This window comes from Ptychodera flava, chromosome 16, assembly GCF_041260155.1.
Source record: "Ptychodera flava strain L36383 chromosome 16, AS_Pfla_20210202, whole genome shotgun sequence".
Classification (NCBI taxonomy): Eukaryota; Metazoa; Hemichordata; class Enteropneusta; family Ptychoderidae; genus Ptychodera; species Ptychodera flava.
In genome coordinates, this window is record NC_091943.1 from 2,591,048 (window position 1) to 2,613,118 (window position 22,071).

Sequence of the window (22,071 nt, forward strand, 5' to 3'; positions counted from 1 at the left end):
ACTGCCATACTTGTATGATAGGCACGTGGAAATGATGGACAATGAAAATGTATTTTCGTCACGGTTGCCTTTTCATCATAATGTATCGATCACAATTACATAGAAATTATGCCTGATCCCTACAGAAAGCCCTTGGTCTATTTTTAGCCCTAATACAGTATGTCTCTGTGCTGAGAAGGTCGTGTCGTTGTCATGACGACTATCAAAATTTGCATAACATCCATTATACCTATTTCCTAAGGTATTAAAGGTGTGCAATATTCACATCAAATGACTTGAAAATTCACTTCATATGTAGAATCTTGTCTGGTTAACGAAACAAGATATCCCTGAACTAAAATATGCATGGGCTACCAGCCATTGTCACTGGGCTACCAACTTCAGAAAATGGTAGCCCAAGTGGACTACCAGGGAAAAAAGTTAATTTCGAGCCCTGAAAGCTCACGGTGTAAATGAAATTTTCACCAGCTTATTGTTGTATAAATCGAAAATTTTAATTTTCCCCACAGAGTTAAATTTTCCCCATAAGATGTATGGCCGTCATTTTGAATGTCAAGTGTAGGCAAATATAACATTGGTATCGGGTAATTTGTTTCTCTAGTACCAATTTTTGCATGGTGACCCATGATTTGTATGATTGATTTCGAAGAGGCTTGGTGTAAAGTTCTCCTGGTGATAGTTTTGGAAAAAGTTTAAATTATTCAATGTCGAGGCGCGTAATATCTTAAATGGGAATAAGAGGAATATTGCAAAGTACTGAGGTTATTGTCTACGGTGGTTAATGAGTTACACGAGTTTCTATTTCATAATTACGGCATAATAAGTGATTGAGAAGAAAATAATTCCTCAGTTTTTCGGTCACACCAAATTTCATAATTTTTTTCGCTCCATTTTTCTTTCGCACATACCAGTACTTTATATATTATGTATTAGAATATACTCAGGATACAATCAATATAGAACCCTAGCAACAGTAAATACGTATGATAGACAATAATAATTAGAACATTAAAATAATTGCGCGGTATTTCCTGCATGTATTGTGTAACCAAGATTGCCGAACAATTTACTGTTAAGGTAGTTCGCGCCTTGAAAGTGAAAGACTTAAACTTTTGCTCAATCTTTCCTCAAAGAATATTTCAACCATTCTCTTTCAAAATCAAGAATAAAAATCGGAGGTCACCGGGCAAATTTTTGAACTAGAGAAACAAATTACTCAAGATTTACCGATATTTGAAATTCGAAATGGCCGCCATCCCTGTGTTAACTCTATGGAGAAAAATAAAATTTTCGAGTTTCGAAAAACTAAGCCAGTGACAAGTTGTCTTACACCAAGAGTTTTAAAATGAACCCCAACAAGTGGTAGATCAGAAAAGAATTGAAAATGTTCGAGTATCTGTCACCGAGGCGCGTTCTACCTTAATACAATTCAATGCAAAATGGAATCTCGCTTCAAATCTTGAGCATCATAAAACCATGCCCTGATGAACAAATAGTGTTTTTGTAGAGCGTACATCATACCAGTATGGAATAAACAGGTGATCTGTCGCTATTTTTTCTTTCTTCTGCACAAATCAGACAAGAGGACCACTCAGAGTAAAGACATTAACATTTGAATTCTTAGTAAGGCAAGTGTAAGTAAATCATCTGTTTTGCGTCCACTTTTATATCATTGCGACAGAAAACTTCTTACAACAGTGACTGTCATGCAACCATAGAACCATGTGGTCACGCAGAACTGTACTCACCAGAGTCGTGTACTAGAAATGTACATGTTGGTTGAGAAATTAATGTCGCTGTGTCAAATAAGGAAAATTGAAGCTGTATTAAAATTTGTGTATTTTTTAATAGCTTTCGGGCCTACCTTTCGGAATTTGTAGTGAACGCAAAACAAAAGATTTACTCACTTTGACCGAACTGTGAGAACAGAGAAAAGCAATGTTACAAGGCAAAGTTGAACGGGAGGATTTTCAAAATCAAAATAATGTAAACGTACTGTTTTAAAATAGAAACTAGGTTGAATCCAGTTTAATCTCGCTTTCTGATTTGTTTTTACGATGGATAAATATTCTGACTACCATACATAACGTGACCACCACATGATCTCGACCATGATGAACAACGTCACAACATACACAGGTCTTAACAAAATCTCTTCCTTTGAAGACATACAGCATTTTTGTCATTCAGTGAATGGCAACAAACAGTTTATCGTAACAAATAAGTATCTAAAAACAGCTTCAGACATAACAGTTTTGCCGATGTATCGTTGCAGTAAAACATAGGACTTATTCCCGGGGGAGGGGGGTACTCTTGATATTTTCATACGGGGGTGTGCCGCCCGAGTTGAGAACATCTACCCATGTAAATTCCAAAATATGACCCATTGTTAGGGATTTCTTTGACAAATTTTGAGAATTTTCCCCTATCCTGTTACATATGAAGGTTTCCCAAAGCATGGGACATTTGTTTTGTTATCGACCAATATTTAGGGTTTTTTCGGATGAAAAATCGACCCATGTTTAGGGAGTTTTTCGTGAAAAAGTGACCCGTTAGGGCGGCACATACCCGTACACATTTTCTATGGGAGTACGCCCCGGGGAACTCATTATACGACTTCACCTAGGGTGTAAGTGCCCGGTGGCGCAGACATCTTGACCTTGCTGGCTTCTTTAGGGTCATTTATGCCGAATAACTGACGAACGGAAACCGGGTCACTTGAAATGGTGCCCTGGAGTTCGCTTGGGCCGAACGCCATAGCCGACGACGCCTGCGGTTCGTGCATATCTGGATCTTCCAAAGACTCCTGCTGGAAATCTTCGTCTCCTAGGAAACGCCTCCCTAGCAACCAGTAAGTCACCATTGATCCTTTGCCCTGTGGAGAATTTTGTCAGACATGAACAATTGACATTTGAAGTTTCTGGCGAGTCAACGATCTAAGCTAAAATGCAAAGACAGAAATTAAGCGGCATCACAATTAATCTTACCTTCATCAATATTTCGCCCCTTCTTGACATGATGAAACACCCGATCTCCTGCAATATCAAATATGTCACTTCCCCCATGTGAATGCGATTAGCTGAAACAAATAACAAACAAACAGGAATGATAAATAACCGAAGGTCTTTCTCATAGAATAGTAGGTACCACATCTGTGTCTACACATTTGCGATCAATCTCATATCATGACTTACATTTAAGGCTTTTAAGTTCTCTTCACATTAAAAGAGGAAGTCCGTCTGGTAGAAGTCAAAATTTTACTTGACCGACAAACTCTTTGAAGAAAACAAGTGGACATTGCTGCAAGGGCAGTGAAACTTGCTATAATGGTAAAGATAAGGGGCAAATCCATCTCCCTTTTAGCCATTTATAAATTTGTAATACAGATACTTTTTTACCCATGACCATTATTCTGAGATAAAATAATAGCTCTTCCAATTTTGGCACACAATCTTCCCTTTAATCGATATATTTGTTTTGCATAACGGCGATACTATAAAGAAGTGTGATTTTTGTGAGGCACTCTTCACTTACGTAGTCCGTGGGACTCCAAACGGGACGCGATGTTGACCGTATCGCCGAAGAGACAGTAACGGGGCATCTTGGCACCAACGATGCCAGCGACCACGGCGCCAGTGTGGATGCCGATTCGGATCGTCATCTTGGTGCCCGGCTTGTGGGGTATGACCAGTCCCTCGATGCAGCTGACCAGATCCAGCGCCATGATGGCGATCTCGCTTGCGTGGCGATTTCCGTTCCTCTCCGGCACACCTGTCGGTGACAAACACGCTGGATGTCAGTAAGGTATGTGTGCTGACAAACTGCTATCAGAGGGCCATTCAAAATACATATATCATAAATATCGCTGTAAAGTATTGGTTCCGGCCACTCTCCTTAATCCATCAATTTGTACTGGATTTCCACAATTTTGGTACAATTTGTTCCGGAAACAGCTAACAGATTGAGTGTTTAAGTACCCTCAAGTTCATGTTAAAATTGAAATTTCATAAAGCTTGAAAATCGTTATGATTCTTTCACCTATAATACCTAAGTGCTTTTCCAAACTTCACCAGGCACATCATAAACCATGAATTTTTAATATAAAAATCGCTGCAGATTCAGTACAAGATGCCAGGTACATGAATATTCCACATTGATACAGAGTCATTAGCATAAATATTTTTATACCAAACAATGCTCATTAATGTGATTTGCATAAATGAATATTAATGGACCTCGATCTTGCATTAGAAGAAAGTTACTAATGTTGATGTTAATAATCGCTATTTACATCGATCTATACCTGACACTACCATGTACGAGTCGCCTATTGTTTCTACTTTATAGACGTCGTACGTGTCAATTCTACTGTCGAAATTCGTGTAAACGGTGTTCAGCATCTCGACCACTTGCATAGGAGTACTGTCCGAGCATATCCGAGTAAATCCGACGATATCCGAAAAGAATATGGTGGCCTCCGAGAAAGATTCTGCCGTGACGCCCTTGTTCACCTTCAGCTGATCGGCAACACTCTTCGGTAGCATTCGGTAGAGAAGGTAGTCGGTGCGCTTGCGCTCTTTGTTGAGAGCTTTGGTCTGCGTTGCTAGAGTCAAGGCGTAGTTCTGTATGTTCGTCGTCAGGGATTCTGCCGCTTTGATGATGATGGCGCACATCACGAGCACCACGACCATTATGCCAATGCTGACTCCGAGCTCCGTGTCGTCCTTCGTTCGCAGTTCCTCCAGCTTCCAGAGTATGATCTCGGCCATCCGTCGCTGACTGTCCTTCAGGGTGTCGATGTAGATCGTCATGTTATCAAACCACCACTGTCCCTCCTGCCACGACGCATCCCGTGACAGGTTGTTCAGCTGGATTGGTCTACGCAGCTCTTCAATGGTTCCACGGAAGTCGTAGTCGAGTTGCTGTACCTTATATTCCAAGATCTCGGCGATAAGTCTAGAATATTGTTGTGAAATCCATATATTCCGTTCGCCGACCTGTTGAGGAGAAGAAAATGTTTCATTATATCAATACCCGGAGATGAGAAATAACTTGAAACTTGCCAGTTTTAACTTTGGCGTACAGTAATTCCAAGGGTTAACGCCGATTTCAAATGTATACCGAAATGGCACTGTAAACCACAACGATTGACATCGGCTCTGACGAGACACTAAAATTCGAAGATATTTTGAAGTCGGCTTCTTAGACAATGTTACGGTACGGTCAACATACATAAGAGCTATGGGAAACTAATTTTCTACTGTCAATGTTCCGACGCTGTTTTTCAAAATAAAAATGACACACCGAATGAAGAATATTTTTCCTAAAATAAGTTCCTAAAATAAGATAAATATTCTAATCCTATGTTCTTATCTTTGACGTCATTGTAAACAGTGATGATGATGATGATGATGATGATGATGATGATGTTGATGATGATGATGATGATGATGATGATGGTGATTGTGATGGCAACTACGACGAATATTTTGGAAAGGAACACTTTTACATCTTACTTGAAACTTTTCCATGTACCACAGATAGTCTCTGTGACGACCAAAGCCACCCTGAGTGTAAAACACCGCCCCCAACGTTCGTTCAATGCCAATCTGCTCCATCCCAATGATAAGCAGTTGATAGGCCACCAGGGTCTCCCATAATCCTTGACCTCCAGACTTGCCAACCGCCTCATATAACCAGTCGATAAATATCTGGGTAGCGTCTGTATAGAAGTTTATCACCTGTGAATTGAATTCGACCGTAATGACTTCTTATTGCAGTATCGTTAAAGCGTCAAACGTAAAGAGAATTTGTCTGTTCAACACAGATTCTATTCAATGTTTGTACAGTAAACGATCCAACAAATTCAGTTACAGCCGCAACAAAACATGTCAGAAAATGACATGTTTGTCTACAGTTGTCTTTAAAATCAAGCGATGAAAATAAGAGATCAACGTCTTGCGAAAGCTGAATAAGAGAACAACGTCTTGGGAGAGCTCAATAAGAGAACAACTTCTTGGGAGTGCCGAAATTTGCAACTTTTGCAGGGTAATCACTGGAAAGTTTTTTTTCTTAGAGTTAAAATATAAAACATGCTATTAATATTGCATGAAAAATAAATCAATTGTAACAGATTGACTTCAAGTTGTTTCAGATGAGAGTATTAATTCAGGTATTTTCATCACTTTCGAAAGTTGTCTAAAGATCATTCAAATTAAATATCAGTCCATTAGAAAATTGCATATCTAATTGATCGTTTTGAAGGTAATTATTTAAATCGTTTGATTACGGCTTTCTCTTTGTACGAGCTTCCTTCAATCGATCTATCTTCGTGAGCCAGCAAACAGCGTGGTACTGTTGTCCACCTCCCTACCTCGTAGATTGTGGTATTGTGAACGTCCAACGTCAAACGGTACTCGAAAAGAAACGAAATGAACGCTTCTTTGTTCTTGAAATGCTGGTACGCCCTCGTCCCAAAGGAAGGCCAGTCGTCCAGATTCTTCAAGACTTCGTCTGTCACGGGATATGTACTTATGAGAAAGATCTTACGCTCTGGTCCTGTGCGAGCTTGCTCCTGCGATTGTATGTACAGTGCTGTCATATCGCGCTCAATTTGAAGGCTGTGTACCAGCGCCCCCACTTGACGGCTAAAGCGTACATTTCTTCGAATTTCCGCAGCGTCCACACTTCTGTAGATTGTCTACGTGTAACCAAATTCAGTAGAAGAGTTTAAATGAGAAAAGAGAAAAGATCAGGGAAAGAAATTTGTTGAAATTAAAACTGATTTTCATTTTGCGACTGAAGAAGCGAACATAATACGGCGAAGTTTCCGAAGAATATATGCTGACATGAATATTTGCATCATCCTTGTTTCTTCAATTCATATAAAATGTTGAAAAACCCATACTTCGTAAATACGACACAGATACGACTTTGGCCCAGACTGTTACACCTAGACCTAGAAGCTGTATCTTAGGCGATAGTGTTTAATTGAGCTTTCCTTCTCTCAGAAATAGAGTCTATATACAGTGAGTTTCAATTCGGTAACACAACTCTCTGTGTTAGACAGGTTTAGCCGAGAAAACATTTCTTAACTTCCAGTTGTAACTGTTACTAGAAACAGCTACATTGTAGACCAAGTGCAATCAACAGCTCAACTATGGGTCCAGACAGAGTTTTCCCATTCTGGTTTACTGTAACTTATGAGTCGGTGACTATGAAATGTGTGGTGATACCCAAGCTTATCGATTATATTGTACATACAACATGTACAATGTGTCAGCCTCACACACAGAGTTGTTGCAGAGTTGTTGCACCGAATTGAAACCCACTGTGTAGTTGCTGTTGTTATGTAGGTCATTTACCCCCACACTCATCATGACCTGAGTTCGATTAGTCTAGAACATTCCCAAGGTCACTGCCCTTGATGACCTCACAACCTTGAATTCAATTAGTCATGTTTGGAATGTTCTGGAAAGTTGATTAGTTGTGTAAGGGAGATAATTTTAGAACAGTAATTAGCATGTCAATAAAAGTTCTAGATTGTTCTTATATGCCTTTATAAAAGGGACGTGCACAGCTTCCAGTCAGACTTTTGGGATCGTGTCTCTTGTGTGTTACTAAACTCCAGCAGTAGTCATTCTCAAGACTTTTCAAGACCTTCACTGTCAACGCTGGATTTATACTGTGGTCTTTGTGCAGCTTCAAGCCTGCAAGCCAAAGGACTGTTCATTCATCCAACTGACTGTTACAACTCTGAGACTGGAGCTTTGCCGTCCCAGCTGAGATAAGTAGTCTGTACACTTTTAAAGCTTGTACTCTGTCCCTAACTTAGCAATTAGTTTTGTTTTCGTAATAAATTTTGTTTAAACGTTAACTGCTGAGTTCACCCTTTTGTTCGTTTTCTCTGCACGTAACAAATTGGGGGCTCGTCCGGGAGACGAATATTTTGAGCCGTTTGACAACATTTTGACAGCCTTTTCAAAACTACTGTATACTGTGAACTCAGCGAAATTTAATCATGGCGGAATTTAAACCAGACGAATTTATGGATGACCTTGATCAGGACACATTTAATTCCCTCAGAAAAGACAACCTCATAGCACTGGCAAATTTCCTTAAAGTAGAAGTTAAAAGATCTATGCGCAAGAGGGAAATACAGTACCGTATTGCCAAACATCTGGTTGATTTAGGCCAATTTGAGGAATCCGCCTTAAAAGATTATGAGCCCGAGTCTTCCTTTGAACTCAGAAAATTAGAATTAGAAATGCAGACAAATTTGGAGATCAAGAAACTAGAATTACAAATGAGAGAGAAAGAATTAGAAATGGAAGAAAGACAAAGAGAGAAAGAAAGAGAGGAAAAAGAAAAGGAAAGAGAATTAGCAGAACACCGACTGCAATTAGAAATGAGACGTTTAGAGCTTGGACAGTCAGGAAAATTCTTCCCTTCAGACAAGTTTGACATCACTAAGCATTTCAGGTTAGTTCCCCCTTTCCAAGAGAAGGATGTTGATAAATATTTCCTTCATTTTGAGAAAATTGCTCAGAGTCTGAATTGGCCTAAGGAGTCCTGGTCTATGCTTTTGCAGAGTGCTTTGGTGGGTAAAGCCAGAGAAATTTACATTCAGTTGTCAGTAGAGCAGGCTTCAAATTATGATTCTGTGAAGGAATTAATTCTCAAGGGCTATGAGTTGGTGCCTGAAGCTTACCGTCAGAAATTTAGGGATTGTGAGAAGGTGAAGGATCAAACTTATGTTGAATTTGCTCGAACAAAAGAACAACTGTTTGATCGCTGGTGTTCTTCTGAAAAGGTCAGTCAGAATTATGACAAATTACGACAGCTTGTTTTGATTGAGGAATTTAAAAGGTGCATCCGGAGTGACATCAAACATTTATCAATGAACAAAAGGCAGATACATTGGAGGTTGCTGCACGTTTGGCCGATGATTATTCATTGACCCACAAATCTTCATTTCTCAGCAAACCATCCCAGTCCTTTTCATACAGAAAACAATGCAGGTAAATTTAACTCCTCCTTTTCATCCAAGAATTTCTCAAAGGAGAGTAGGAAATCAAATGACAACAGTTCACAGAGTTCAAGTAACACTCCCACATCATCAGATCCCAAGTCTCAATCTCCTTCTGACAAACAGTTCGGTACACTTTCTTGTAATTATTGTAAGAAAGACGGCCATTTAATGTCAGAGTGTTTCAAATTGAAAAGAAAACGTGAAGGTCAAAGTGGTCAAAGTGGATCTAAGCCAACCGGCTTTATTTCTTCATCAACTCAATTAGAGTCTAATAATGTGTGCAACACATTTTCTGAGGTTAAACCCCTCTCATCCCCAATTAATGAGGTCAAGGTCAATTCTTCTCAAGATAGCATTATGGGTATTTTCGAGCCATTTATTCATGATGGTTTTATATCACTTTCTAGTGATTTTTCTTCTGCTACCCCTGTCAAAATTTTAAGAGATACCGGGGCTTCCCAGTCTCTTTTGTTGGCAGATACCCTGCCGTTTTCTGAAAAGTCATTTTCAGGTTCTAAAGTTCTTATTAAGGGGGTAGATTGTAATGACTACATTCCTGTTCCTCTCCATAATGTCTATTTGTCTTCGGACTTTGTTTCTGGACCTGTGGCTTTAGGTATTAGGCCTTTTTTGCCTTTTGAAGGGATTCACCTTCTTCTTGGAAACGACCTTGCTGGGGACAAGGTCATTACTAATCCACTTGTGACTGATAATCCTAGTTTAGATCAGGATCCAGAGCCAATTGAACAAGAGATACCCGATTTATTTCCTTCATGTGCCATTACTCGAGCCATGTCAAAGAAAACTTCCGAGAATCAAAATACTCTCAAAAATAATGTCACAGATGTTGACTTAAATGACACCTTTCTCAGTCAGGTGTTTGACACGGATCATTCCGTTATCCCTCGTGGATTTGAAACTTCCAGTAAAACTTCTGCTGACCAAAGTCAGACATTTTCTAGATCAAATCTCATTGCAGAACAACACAAAGACCCAGATATTTTGTCTTTGTTTGACAGGGTAGATGATGAAGGTAAAACTTCAGATAGCTCTGTTTCCTATTATACAAAATCTGGTATTCTCATGCGTAAATGGAGACCTCCAGATGTTTCGGTTGATGACGATTGGGCTATAAAACATCAAATTGTGGTTCCAAAGCCCTATCGTGCTGAAATATTGCGCCTGGCCCATGAAACGCCCTGGGCTGGTCACTTAGGAGTCAGGAAAACTTATCATAAAATTCTCAGTCACTTTTATTGGCCTAATCTCAGGCAGGATGTAGCACATTTCTGTAAAACTTGTCACACATGTCAAATGGTAGGAAAGCCAAATCAGACCATTCCAAAGGCCCCTTTACAGCCAATTCCTGCATTTCAAGAACCATTTAGTAGGATACTAATAGACTGTGTGGGCCCCTACCAAAAACAAGATCAGGAAATGAGTACATGCTGACAATAATGTGTACATCAATTCGGTTCCCAGAAGCCATACCACTGAGAAATATAAAGACAAAGACTATAGTGAAAGCTTTAGTCAAATTTTTCACTTTATTTGGCCTCCCTAAATGTGTCCAGTCCGATCAAGGCTCCAACTTTATGTCTGGAATTTTTAACAAGTAATGGATCAGCTAGGCATTAAACAATATAGGTCATCCGCCTATCATCCAGAAAGTCAGGGTGCTCTTGAGCGATTTCATCAAACTTTGAAAAACATGATTAGGACCTACTGTTTTGACACAGAGAAGCAGTGGGATGAAGGAATTCATTTTTTGCTCTTTGCTGTTAGAGAGTCAATTCAGGAGTCTCTTGGTTTTAGCCCATTTGAGCTTGTATTTGGACATACAGTCCGTGGCCTACTTAAGCTCGTTAAAGAGAAATTCCTATCAGACGATGATGATTGTCTGAATATTTTGCAATATGTGTCAGATTTTCGTACAAAACTCTCTAAAGCATGTGAATTAGCCAGAGAAAATCTTAAGTCATCTCAGCAGTCAATGAAAACCAGATATGATAAAAGCACCTCAAAACGGAAGTTTGAACCAGGTCAAAAGGTTCTTGTTCTACTTCCAGTTCCTGGCAAAACCACTCCATGCTCGTTACTTTGGGCCATACCTAATTGATAAGAAATTGAGTGATTTAAATTACATCATAATAACACCTGACAGGCGAAAACAAAAACAGCTATGTCACATAAATATGCTTAAGCCATATTTGGATAGGGATAATCCTACTATAACTCAGCCTGTCAGTGCAGTCAGTTCAAACCATTATGAAGATAGTGATACTGAAACTGACTTGAGTGATAATACTCTAAACTCAAAGCTGGGCTCGGTCAAGCTTCAGAACTCAGAAATCCTGGAGAAGCTGGAGTCTACAAAGTTGGCACACCTCCAGCCAGAACACCAACAACAGCTGAAAGAACCAATCCATGAACATTTGTTCCAAGATGTTCCAACGAGTACAAACATCATCTACCACAACGAAGATGTCTGCGACAGTAATCCAGTGGAACAACATCCAGACGGACTGAATCCTGCGAAAGCGGAATATCTCCAGGAGGAAGCCAAGTATTTGCCGAACAATGACTTTATCGAACTCAGTAAAAATAACCGGACTTTGCCGTGCATACTTTATGCCAAATTCAGTGCCATTTCAAGTTTTCCAACAACAAATTGCAAGAAGATAGTCATGGGACATCCTGTTTGCTACTTTTCACACAAATTTAACAAATCTCAGAGAAACTACTCTACAATTGAAAAAGAGTGTTTATCTTTGATATTAGCTTTACAGCATTTTGAAGTTTATGTTACTTCTTCAAATCAGCCAATAGTGGTTTATATTGATCACAACCCTCTTGTTTTTCTGCAGAAATTTAAAGGCAAAAATCAGAGATTGCTAAGATGGAGTTTAATGTTACAGGAGTTTAATCTTGACATTAGACATATCAAAGGCAGAGACAATTTAATTGCAGACTGTCTCTCTCGTATTTAGAGTTTATTGTTGTTCACTTTCAAGAAATTTTATTGTTGTTCACTTTCAAGAAACTTTACTTTAGAGTAAAAAAAAAAAAAATTTGAGTACTTAAATCTTTTTCAAGATTACATTTGTAAAAGAAAGATTTTTCTTTGAAAAATTTTCTTTTTTTGAAGAGGGGGTGTGTTATGTAGGTCATTTACCCCACACTCATCATGACCTGAGTTCGATTAGTCTAGAACATTCCAAGGTCACTGCCCTTGATGACCTCACAACCTTGAATTCAATTAGTCATGTTTGGAATGTTCTGGAAAGTTGATTAGTTGTGTAAGGGAGATAATTTTAGAACAGTAATTAGCATGTCAATAAAAGTTCTAGATTGTTCTTATATGCCTTTATAAAAGGGACGTGCACAGCTTCCAGTCAGACTTTTGGGATCGTGTCTCTTGTGTGTTACTAAACTCCAGCAGTAGTCATTCTCAAGACTTTTCAAGACCTTCACTGTCAACGCTGGTTTATACTGTGGTCTTTGTGCAGCTTCAAGCCTGCAAGCCAAAGGACTGTTCATTCATCCAACTGACTGTTACAACTCTGAGACTGGAGCTTTGCCGTCCCAGCTGAGATAAGTAGTCTGTACACTTTTAAAGCTTGTACTCTGTCCCTAACTTAGCAATTAGTTTTGTTTTCGTAATAAATTTTGTTTAAACGTTAACTGCTGAGTTCACCCTTTTGTTCGTTTCTCTGCACGTAACACTGTGGACTTCGGGCTGTCTTTGTGAATCTCAACTGAGCATGATGGTGATGTCTCAATGCGATGTCGCGTCTTGTATCCTCGAGACGAGACGAAACGCAATGAGAATAAACGAAAGAGAAGTCGACAATAGACTCCTTTCCAGTGTAGACCTAGCAGTGTATATGAATGAATGAATGAAAGATTCATTAGGTGTAACAACGGAGCTCAAAGTTTATTCTTCTGACTGAAAACAAAAAAATATCACGTATCAGTGAATGCCTTAAATGCTTTGAATCGGTGCTACCCCGCCAACGATGTATTTCAAACTACTTTCGTTTTATTTATACAGCTTGAGCGGAGATACCCCTATTTGCATATTTATATTAGAATTTCGTTCAAATGGAAGTGATGAGGGCGCTGTTCTACTTGACCGTTAGTGTGATTTTTCCTGTTTTTGGGGGGGCAATTTCAGCCCATTTTTTCCCAACAAACGATGTCAGAGACGTTTCTATGGTCATATAAAGCAGTTAAGTTTGTGCCTATGAATTTTTATCAACTTCTACGGCTTACTTTTGGTGCTATGTGAGTATTGTCGATCTATGGCTCGCTAAACATAGGCCTACTTTTGAGCTGCCGCAACTACATGCACAGCTGATTCTTGTGAATATTTTTACATAGTTAGACAGTCTAATCATTATTAAGCCCCCTAACTTAGTTTTATTCTTGTTCATGCCCTGCAAATCACTGCTTTGGCCTCGTGTAGGTCGTACACCGTCCCGCCATCAGAAGACAAGATGGCCGCTTATAGTGAGGAACGTGTTGCACTCCGCTGACGCCTTGCTCACGTTTACAAATTGTTTAGGCCCAAAGATTGCACAATATCACATATTTTACTGTTGTCAATCCAACTTATGTTATATTTATATTTGATGCTTGGGTTACAATTTCGCGGTAGTCCTCGTAGGCATTGGCTACCAATATTCCATTGGGTAACCGGAGAAGTCGGGCAGTTGCGAACTCGGCCAGCGCCTATGGTGCCGACCAACTCGGCCAGTGCAGTGGGACTCGGCCAGGAGAAGTCTGCCACTCGCAACAAAGCAATATGATTGCATACGCATTCTCTTCACAGTTGAATATGCCAAACAATTTTAACTTTTTACTACCATAGTTTTTGTTATTTTGTCGGTTTAATACTACCGGGTACTACGAACATTCAGAAAACAACTCAAAGTCGAAGAGCTCCCACGTCCACCCTGCAAAACATGTATGGTCTGCCTCCGTGTTTCTGCAGATCGCGCGCGTACCGTATTAAAGTTCAGGCAAACATTATGCCATTTCTTCAGTAAAATTCATGGCTTGATGACTCTTAACTAAGTTGCTTTGCCATCTCCTATGACTTTTTAACGAACTTCAAGTGTAACTATGACGAAGACTGCAAAACTCGCTACCACGATCGCGATACACCGCCATCTTTAATTTTACCCATACGTGCGTTGAACTGTGATCTGTGAAGTTTGCAAACATTACGCTCATCTTATGAATGACATTTAGATCGCTTTCGTATATAACTTAAGTGAGACTTCAAAAAAAGAAACACTAATATGGAGCATATATTCTAATAGGGTGCATACTGTACTGGCCGACTTCTCTTGTATTCGGTCATTGTCAACTGTCAGCTAGTGTCTGTCTGTTTGGAGTCGATGCAGGATGTGGTGGTCGGACATTCCCACGCCTGATTTTACTGACCCCTCAGCCTTTCAAGATAATAATATCGTTGTAAGAGTGGATTTGAGTGACCGTGATTTGTCACAGTTTTCCTTTTCACTGGTAACGGGTAGTATATCACTGTTCAGTTACCATGTTTCAACTCGTCAATGTTGACTGAAGTCCGATAGCATAAAGGCGAGTTTCAGTGCCATAGCGTTGTACGCTGTACACGCGTACACTGGGCTGTACGATCGGCCTTGTACGGTAACACTAACAGCGCATACATGGCATCATGAAATCATGCCGCAAATATATGCGCACTGTCAGAAATTCACGAAACTTGTCACAAGCGTTGTTCAATAGCAAGTGGTTTGACACAACAAGTATTATTTTTGTTCAAGACCTGTATCAGTGTGTTTCGGGTCACAGTCTAAAAATAGCACACAGCTGAGAGGTATAAACCATCATTGCAACGTACGAATTCAGTTGTCAATATCATTAGTATTTATTTCTATCATGCATAGATACGATGAAATTACTCTCAAAAGTGTACATTACCTCATAGCATGTTCAATTTCGCATTAAATAATCATATTTGTGAGCTTTCGAGCCCATTTTCACGACCAAGTCGCTCGAACGACGTGTATTCCGACATATTGCTTGTTTACATTCAGAACGAGGCTCTGCAGCCTATTGAATTATGCAAATTTCTATACGTCCGCTCAAGCTGTATATGATTCATAGTTTAGCAATTTACTGAAAGTTCTCTGCCTTTTGGGGGAAAATACTATTGCTAGACTGTAAAAAATTCACATTTGTTTTTCTAAAATATACGTTATCACATGCTCAAGCCAAGCTCGTTGTCTCTGAGCAAAAAATGCCGGAATTTATACTCTGGTCGTTGTACGTCACGACAACTAGTACTTTACCGCACGGAGTACGGACATAGAATTTCCACAGCAATGGGGGTGGGGGGGGGTGGGGGGGACGTGTTAAGTACCGTGTCCAGGCCTCCAAAAGTCATGTGATGAAATCAATATTTTCATACACTATGACAACAATAACCCAAGCAATAAAAACAGTAGGCAGTAACACCAGTATATTCCGATGAAAACAACGAACTCGAAACCGGTTGCATTAAAATGGGTTCCAAAAGAATTGCAACCATTTTCGGGCGCGACGTTATAGTGTTTGCATCGTTGTGATTCAATCGACTTTTGTTCTCGAAAAATAGCGTAACTTTGTCTGAGGTAAACTTCTAGGTCTGTGTTATCTTTGAAATTGTATATAGCTTTTTGGAAGGTACGTCTAGACCGAGAGGTCTTCTGGCATTTTCTCCATACACGAACGTGAACGCCGTGTTCCTCGCTCAAGCAACGGCCCCACGGCGTATTTATATTATTCATAAAGTAGTTCAAAAGTTTCAACGCGGGGTCGTGATGGAAAGAAATCTTGTATTTTGCAAAAAATAACAAATATCTGGCTTTTGCATGTCATAAGTATAATATTCCCTAATGCTTTTCTTCGTTCAGTTTGGAAAATATTCATACCGTGATCATCATGTCACCACTCGTCAAGTCGACTCGTGATGGCTGACACGGTCATTATGGTAGTCGTATTTTCCTGTGCTGAACGAAGAAAAATATTAGGGAACAATAAAACAAGCAATGTAAAATATGATGGAAATAAAAATTACATCAATAAAAATAATCCCATTTTGAAAAATTGAGCAAAATAAAGATATTAGGAGAACGATGGTGTCTATGAATTAATTCCTACTTACCTTTACCAAATCTGATATGGCCAGAATAGTCAAGACGATGATCGGTAACAAAGTCAAGGTCAACATTTTCAACATCTGCCTTCGTTTGCCCATCTGGGTCAGATTAGTTGCCCTGCAGAGACCCTTGTTATGACCCTCTAGCTCCTCGCGGATGGATGACCCGACATTGCTCATCGACCCGTAGCTGGACGTCGAGCCGTCGCTGTTACGACGCGTGTCCGAGCCCTGCGGCTTCGACATATGCGGCGTTATCCGGTTCATCGCTTCAGCTGCAATCGAAGCCAACTCTAATATAACATGATATTTATGTACTTTTTATAGTTTTTAAAATGTTCTTTTATTGTTTAATAAAAATCATTTCAGTTACAACATTATCAGAATCATTACAAATTATATATATATATATATATATATATATATATATATATAAAGTATTACAAGTACTTTTGTAAATAATAACTTTTGACTTTTTACTTTTGAAAGCAAGCAACGCACTTTGCGATCCAGGTTTTATCTAAATCAGAAAAAAGTGAAAATTCTTTAACTGGTGCGTTTTAATAGTGCTTTCTGGAATAAAATTGGCTAGACTTTGCTTTTAATCCTTGGCTCTGTTAGGTTTTTTTATTAGTCTCTTTTTGTAATATTTTAGTGTGTCATATTAGCTGGTTTATATGTATTACATGCCTCATAAAACCAACATGCCGCGCTCCAAAGAATTCAATGATAACTTGTTGATGATGTAGAGTGCCGCGTAGTCATCATTTGACAAAATTACATGTTTTACATACTAATTACTGCTTTTTACAAAATTATGAATAAAGAATTGGGTTAACCGCATAACAATGATTTAAATATATCACTGCGCTGTTCGATGATGAAAATCGTTCTATTTTTTTAACAGATTTTCGTGTACTATGGAAAGAAAGCATATGATTGTCATTTGTATGTTAACCCGAGATGTGGAGTGAAAAGTGTGTAAAAGAGGCATATAATGAAAAACTTCTAGCTCAAACATAGGACTATGCATGACCATTCGAGGCAGAAGAACATTTTCCCTCCTTACGAGGGGGAAATGGTCACCTACAGTTGGGCTCATAGTCCTGTTGGCTATGACGATGGCTTGGTGCCAATTCATGCAATGTATAGTGCTCAATGCGTTTCCGCAGGGCTAAGGTATTGTTAAAGCCCCAGTATTTGTAACTTTTAACAATTTTTTTCATATTTTTGATTAAAATGACATCCTCAGTATGTGAAAGTAGACCATAATTAATACTGAATCGCATGGTTTGCATGCCCAGCCCGCCTCACGATTAACAGTACAAGGAGTGAAAAAAGACTTCTTGTCCGGACCAGAAGTCAGCTTTGTTGACACACGAAACGAAACGTAATCACACCACCGCGCATGCTCAACCACATCTACGCAAGTTTTACTGTGGCGTCCGTAGAAACTATACGCTCTTCGAAAAGGTCTGGTCCATCGAAACTGGAGACTCAGCTAAAAACGCGCGAAAGTTGGGTGAAATACCGGAAAGATATAAATATGTAAGTGTTTACAGATTGTTCCGACTATAATGAGCCGTGCAAACAAACGTCTTGAACAGCTAAACTAACGACGGAGGCAGTCAATTGTAAGCTTCATGCAAGGCACTGCACGTTGTGACCGATGGTACGGAGATCAAGTTTGCTGAATGAATTGAGAGAGAAAAACATGTATGAATAAAAATTCAACACTTCACCATTGTAATCATTGAACTAGTCGTTTCTTCCATTATGGAGTATAATGAAAATTTCGTTGAAAATAAATGACGGGACTGATTTCTGCTCCGTCTACTCAAACGATGTTTTGTGTACGGCCAGGCTACGCTGCAGGCAACACAGCCTATCAACTTCGCATATCGTTGCCGTACGGTGTAATTGAAAACGCTCAGAACGGAAAAATTATATCTTGAATGCAGTACAAAAGTCTTACTTATTAAATTTAAAAGTATTTCAAAATAATATCGATAGTAACGGGTATCTAATCCTCACAAGGAGTACAGTAGTACAACAAGTATCGGCTAGCTGCGATGCGATGGAGCTCCAGCCATTGTAAGCTTAGAAGTTCGAACACAAGAGAGATCCCGGCCTCACTGCAAAGTCGTCCCCTGCGCACCCGGCCCGACAGCAAACTAACCTCCTGGTTTGATTCTGTTGTTTGTATATTTTTTGTATAAAATTCATGATACATATCTGACTTTCACAACTGTACAATTTGCTCAGGACTGTGAGTTTGGCTGTAGTCTACAGACGATCGGAGGGAGCTAAGGCAGGCCCCAAATTTGCATGGACAATTATAGACGCAGCTCGATGAGAAAGTCATTCACATAAACCTAAATGAAGTGATCAATACAAAACTTTTAAACATCACTGGTTCTGAAAATTTATGATCAACGGTTCTGACCTACGGATTTTACACTGCGACGTTGTTTTTTGTGTGTTTGGCCGGCTACTAGTCCTGTAAGGCTGTACTACATGGAGGTCGTAGACTGTACAAGTGCAGCGGGGCCGGGCCGAGATTGGTGTGGGGCCTGCAGCAAGGTAAAATTGACAGCGTCCATTGCAGAATGCCCGCGTGTTATTTCTCGTTTGGGAGGAAATTTACCGCTGTATTCAGAATGCCTTTTACCAGTGTAAAAGCTCAGTAACTGATGCATCAAGAGCCAAGAGTCTGTAAATTTCTTAGCAGTAGCTCCATTGTTTTTTTCTGAATTTTCGCTGAGATACAGCAGCGCGTATACTGGTCCCGATCGTTCTGACTCTGGCGTTCACAGCTGTTTAGGGAGCCGTCATTATTTACGATCTGGGGGTCGGAGGAATTACATTAGAAACTCCAAAATTTGAGTCACACCCCAGCCAACCATGATGACTTTGAGTAACCCCCTCTCTAACAGAAAGTTTGGCTTACCTGAGCCCATGTAACAATTTGTAGATATAAAAGCTCACCTAATAAGCAGTCTCCGACCATATAGTATTTTTAAATTTGGATGGGTAGCATGTCATTATGGTATGGTTAAATGTCCAAATGGTTGTTGAATTCAAGTCAAATAAAATATAAATTTCTATGATAATATAAAGGATGAGTTCACAACAGTTCAGTTTTGTCCTAGGCCCTGTGCACTTATAGTGATATCTGTCGAGAACATTTCTCCATGACCCAGCCTCTCCTTCCACCTCTGGTAACGACTGCAGAAAACTACTGTGTGACATCATCATCACCACTGTTGACCCTCATCTTCACTGTCGCTGGTGCCATTGCGTACATGAACAACGATATCATTCTCATCGTCACTATCTCTCTTTCACAATAAGTATTGCTAGTAGTAGCAGCTACTTGTAGTTTTTTGCCTTGCTTCATCTAGTTGATATTTATTTGTACTGTTAGAGTATTTATTTTCTTTTTATTTATATGTATCAGAGTAAAATATATATAATCAACTAATCATTGTGTCATTGAAGATAGTTTATGACAAAGAAAAAACATTTTGAGCACCCCCTTAAAACTTTCAATTTTTGAATGACCCCCAGGTCGTAAATACTGACGGTTCCCTTACTTGCTGCCAAAGGCCATCGCGTTCACTGCATTCGACAGCCTACCATACATTGCCAAACTATGTTGCTTGGATTTCGCAATCACCTTGCCGCTAAAGCGACAATCAGCTGAAATTTATTACTTCAAGTTACTCAATTTTGATAGCTATTTGCCTACAGAAGTGAGCCAAGTGTATATAGTGTCGTCTTGATTTTACATCGGTACCCGGAGTTCTGAGTGACCAACTGCAGGGTGCGCATCGGTGCACTGCCGACTGCAGTTTGAATAATCCGTATATAACGCACACGGCACCAGAATAGAATGTCAGCCTCCTCTGCCAAAGTTCTGTATCCTCTGAAACACAGTAGCAGTACATATTTGAACGGCGAAGAACAAAATAAAACCATTCGCAGGTCATTCAGCCGGCGACCATGGGCGATTACCAGGCAGTGTGGCGTGGCATGGCATGGCATGGCCCCAGGAATGTTGCAGGCTCGATGATGTCATCAGTATCGGCGTTCTCGATCACGTGCACAGCCTACAAGTTGTCAACAAACCCGCGCGGCAATCCAACTCGATCGGGCAATATTTAGCGTTTGTATGTCACTACAGGAGCACAAATTTGGCTTATTTCTTTACTGAACAACATTTCACGATGGATGTAAGAGAATAATATGTAATTTTGAACATAAAAAAAGGTTAAAGTTACAAATACTGGGGCTTTAATATATATATATATATATATATATATATATATATATATATATATATATATATATATATATATATATATATACATACATACATAATCCTGAGCTTTGAATGGGTATGCCCAGGTGTGAGATTATTCTTTTTTTTTGTGTGGAGCGCGGTACTTCGCAGGAAATTCTAGATGAGTCGTTTCATCCAATCGAATTTACAATTCATACTCTATTATCAATGATAAGATCCGAAGTTGGAATTTGATGACTGCACATTTCACTTGATATGTATTTGTAGTAAGATGGAGAAGTAATTAAATAATATTATGATTTGCCATTCTTTGGGTAAAACAGTGATAGTTTCTTTGTTCGTGAATTGCTGGTCTCGTTGCTAGTCAAGTAAATGCAAGGAAACTCCAAGGGTTTCTCTCTTACTTGTTGACCGACCATTACAAGGACCAGTAGCAGTCATGTTTGATGATGTACACTATTTTTGTGTTTTTAATGGTCAACTGCAGTTTCTTGTTGTATTTGCTAAAAATGATGTTGAGATACAAAGTATTCAGCTTGTCACTCAGCCTATACATTTGTAGACTGCATTGCTCTTGTTGAAAAGTGAATTCTGGTGGAGACTAGAATTCAAATGTATACAATAAACAGTGTATTTTAAACGTATAGACGCTGTGTTGACAAACAAGACGGTGTTTTAACATAGCACAAAAATTGCACTTGACATACAAAATAAAAACAGTGTGGAAAAAACACTTGAAGTTACAGCTACTGGCCCTTTAACAGTGGTGTCGCTACGAATCTTCGATTAAGTAAGGATCGCTTGAACAGCAAGAATTCTCATCGGTACTTACCATTCACTTTATCTTCCAGTGGTGACAATTTTGTCTTTCGAAATTTCCCAGTCAACGGTGCGGCTTTCTCTTCCTTTTCGTCCGCCTCGTCTGAGATCCAAAGCATTCACTTCAAAAAAAATCACTGGGAAACTACCGACATTAAAAAAAAACAATGATAGAAAGGAACGTCTTGGATGTATTTGATTTTTTGTTTCAGAAATGTTTTTCATCAATCAAGACGCGGAAATGGACACTGCTTACGCTCTCAGCCCTTGGTGCGCTGAATGTTGACAGGAGAGCGAAAAGGCAGGGGTCTTCTGCGCATGTCACTGCACTGATCAGACTTCCATTACTATGAGTTTTCCTCGTTCAGCGAGTTTCTCAGTCGTTGTCGTTGGTCTGAAACCATAAAAGGGACCTCTTTGCCTAATTAGCCTGCGTTATGCCTTATTTTCGTCATTGTTGCCAGGAGAGAAGCACGTATTTCAACGCAAGAAAACTAATCATTGGAAACTCCTTGAACAGCAATGGGTTTCGACGTGGGTGGTACTCGCACAATATTTGGCGCGTTCTGTACAGAGTGGTTCGAACAAGATCACAAACCCAGGTGGCTTTGCCTTAGCCCTGCGTACAGGTCTGTGTGTTCCCGGCATTGTATGGATGTGATGGAGGCCGTATAACGCTGGGAACACACAGACCTGTACGCAGGGCTAGCTTCGCCTGTACATGTT

At 39.6% G+C, this 22,071-nt stretch overlaps 1 protein-coding gene across 2 annotated transcripts; it reads right to left on the reverse strand.

Annotated features, from left to right (window-relative positions):
* Positions 1-306: 306 nt before the first annotated feature.
* Positions 307-21,953, reverse strand: LOC139152513 (uncharacterized). Of its 2 annotated transcripts, none has more exons than XM_070725701.1 (8): positions 21,359-21,953; positions 16,227-16,495; positions 6,374-6,700; positions 5,517-5,741; positions 4,304-4,997; positions 3,535-3,771; positions 2,988-3,079; positions 307-2,875 (listed from the first exon to the last, which is right to left on the reverse strand). In XM_070725701.1, the coding sequence occupies exons 1-8, from the start codon at positions 21,462-21,464 to the stop codon at positions 2,609-2,611; spliced, it is 2,217 nt and encodes a 738-aa protein (XP_070581802.1). In that variant the 5' UTR covers positions 21,465-21,953; the 3' UTR covers positions 307-2,608. The 2 variants fall into 2 exon arrangements, with proteins under 2 accessions (XP_070581802.1, XP_070581801.1); XM_070725700.1 differs by having other exon boundaries at positions 4,292-4,997.
* Positions 21,954-22,071: the final 118 nt, after the last annotated feature.

Coding starts and splice junctions, on each gene's coding strand:
- LOC139152513 (XM_070725700.1), bottom strand. CDS start 21,464: ATGCTTTGGATCTCAGACGAGGCGGACGAAAAGGAAGAGAAAGCCGCA. Junction 4,998..5,516: donor GGTACATGGAAAAGTTTCAA/GTAAGATGTAAA, acceptor TCTCCTCAACAG/GTCGGCGAACGGAATATATG. Junction 3,080..3,534: donor TTTGGAGTCCCACGGACTAC/GTAAGTGAAGAG, acceptor TATTTGTTTCAG/CTAATCGCATTCACATGGGG.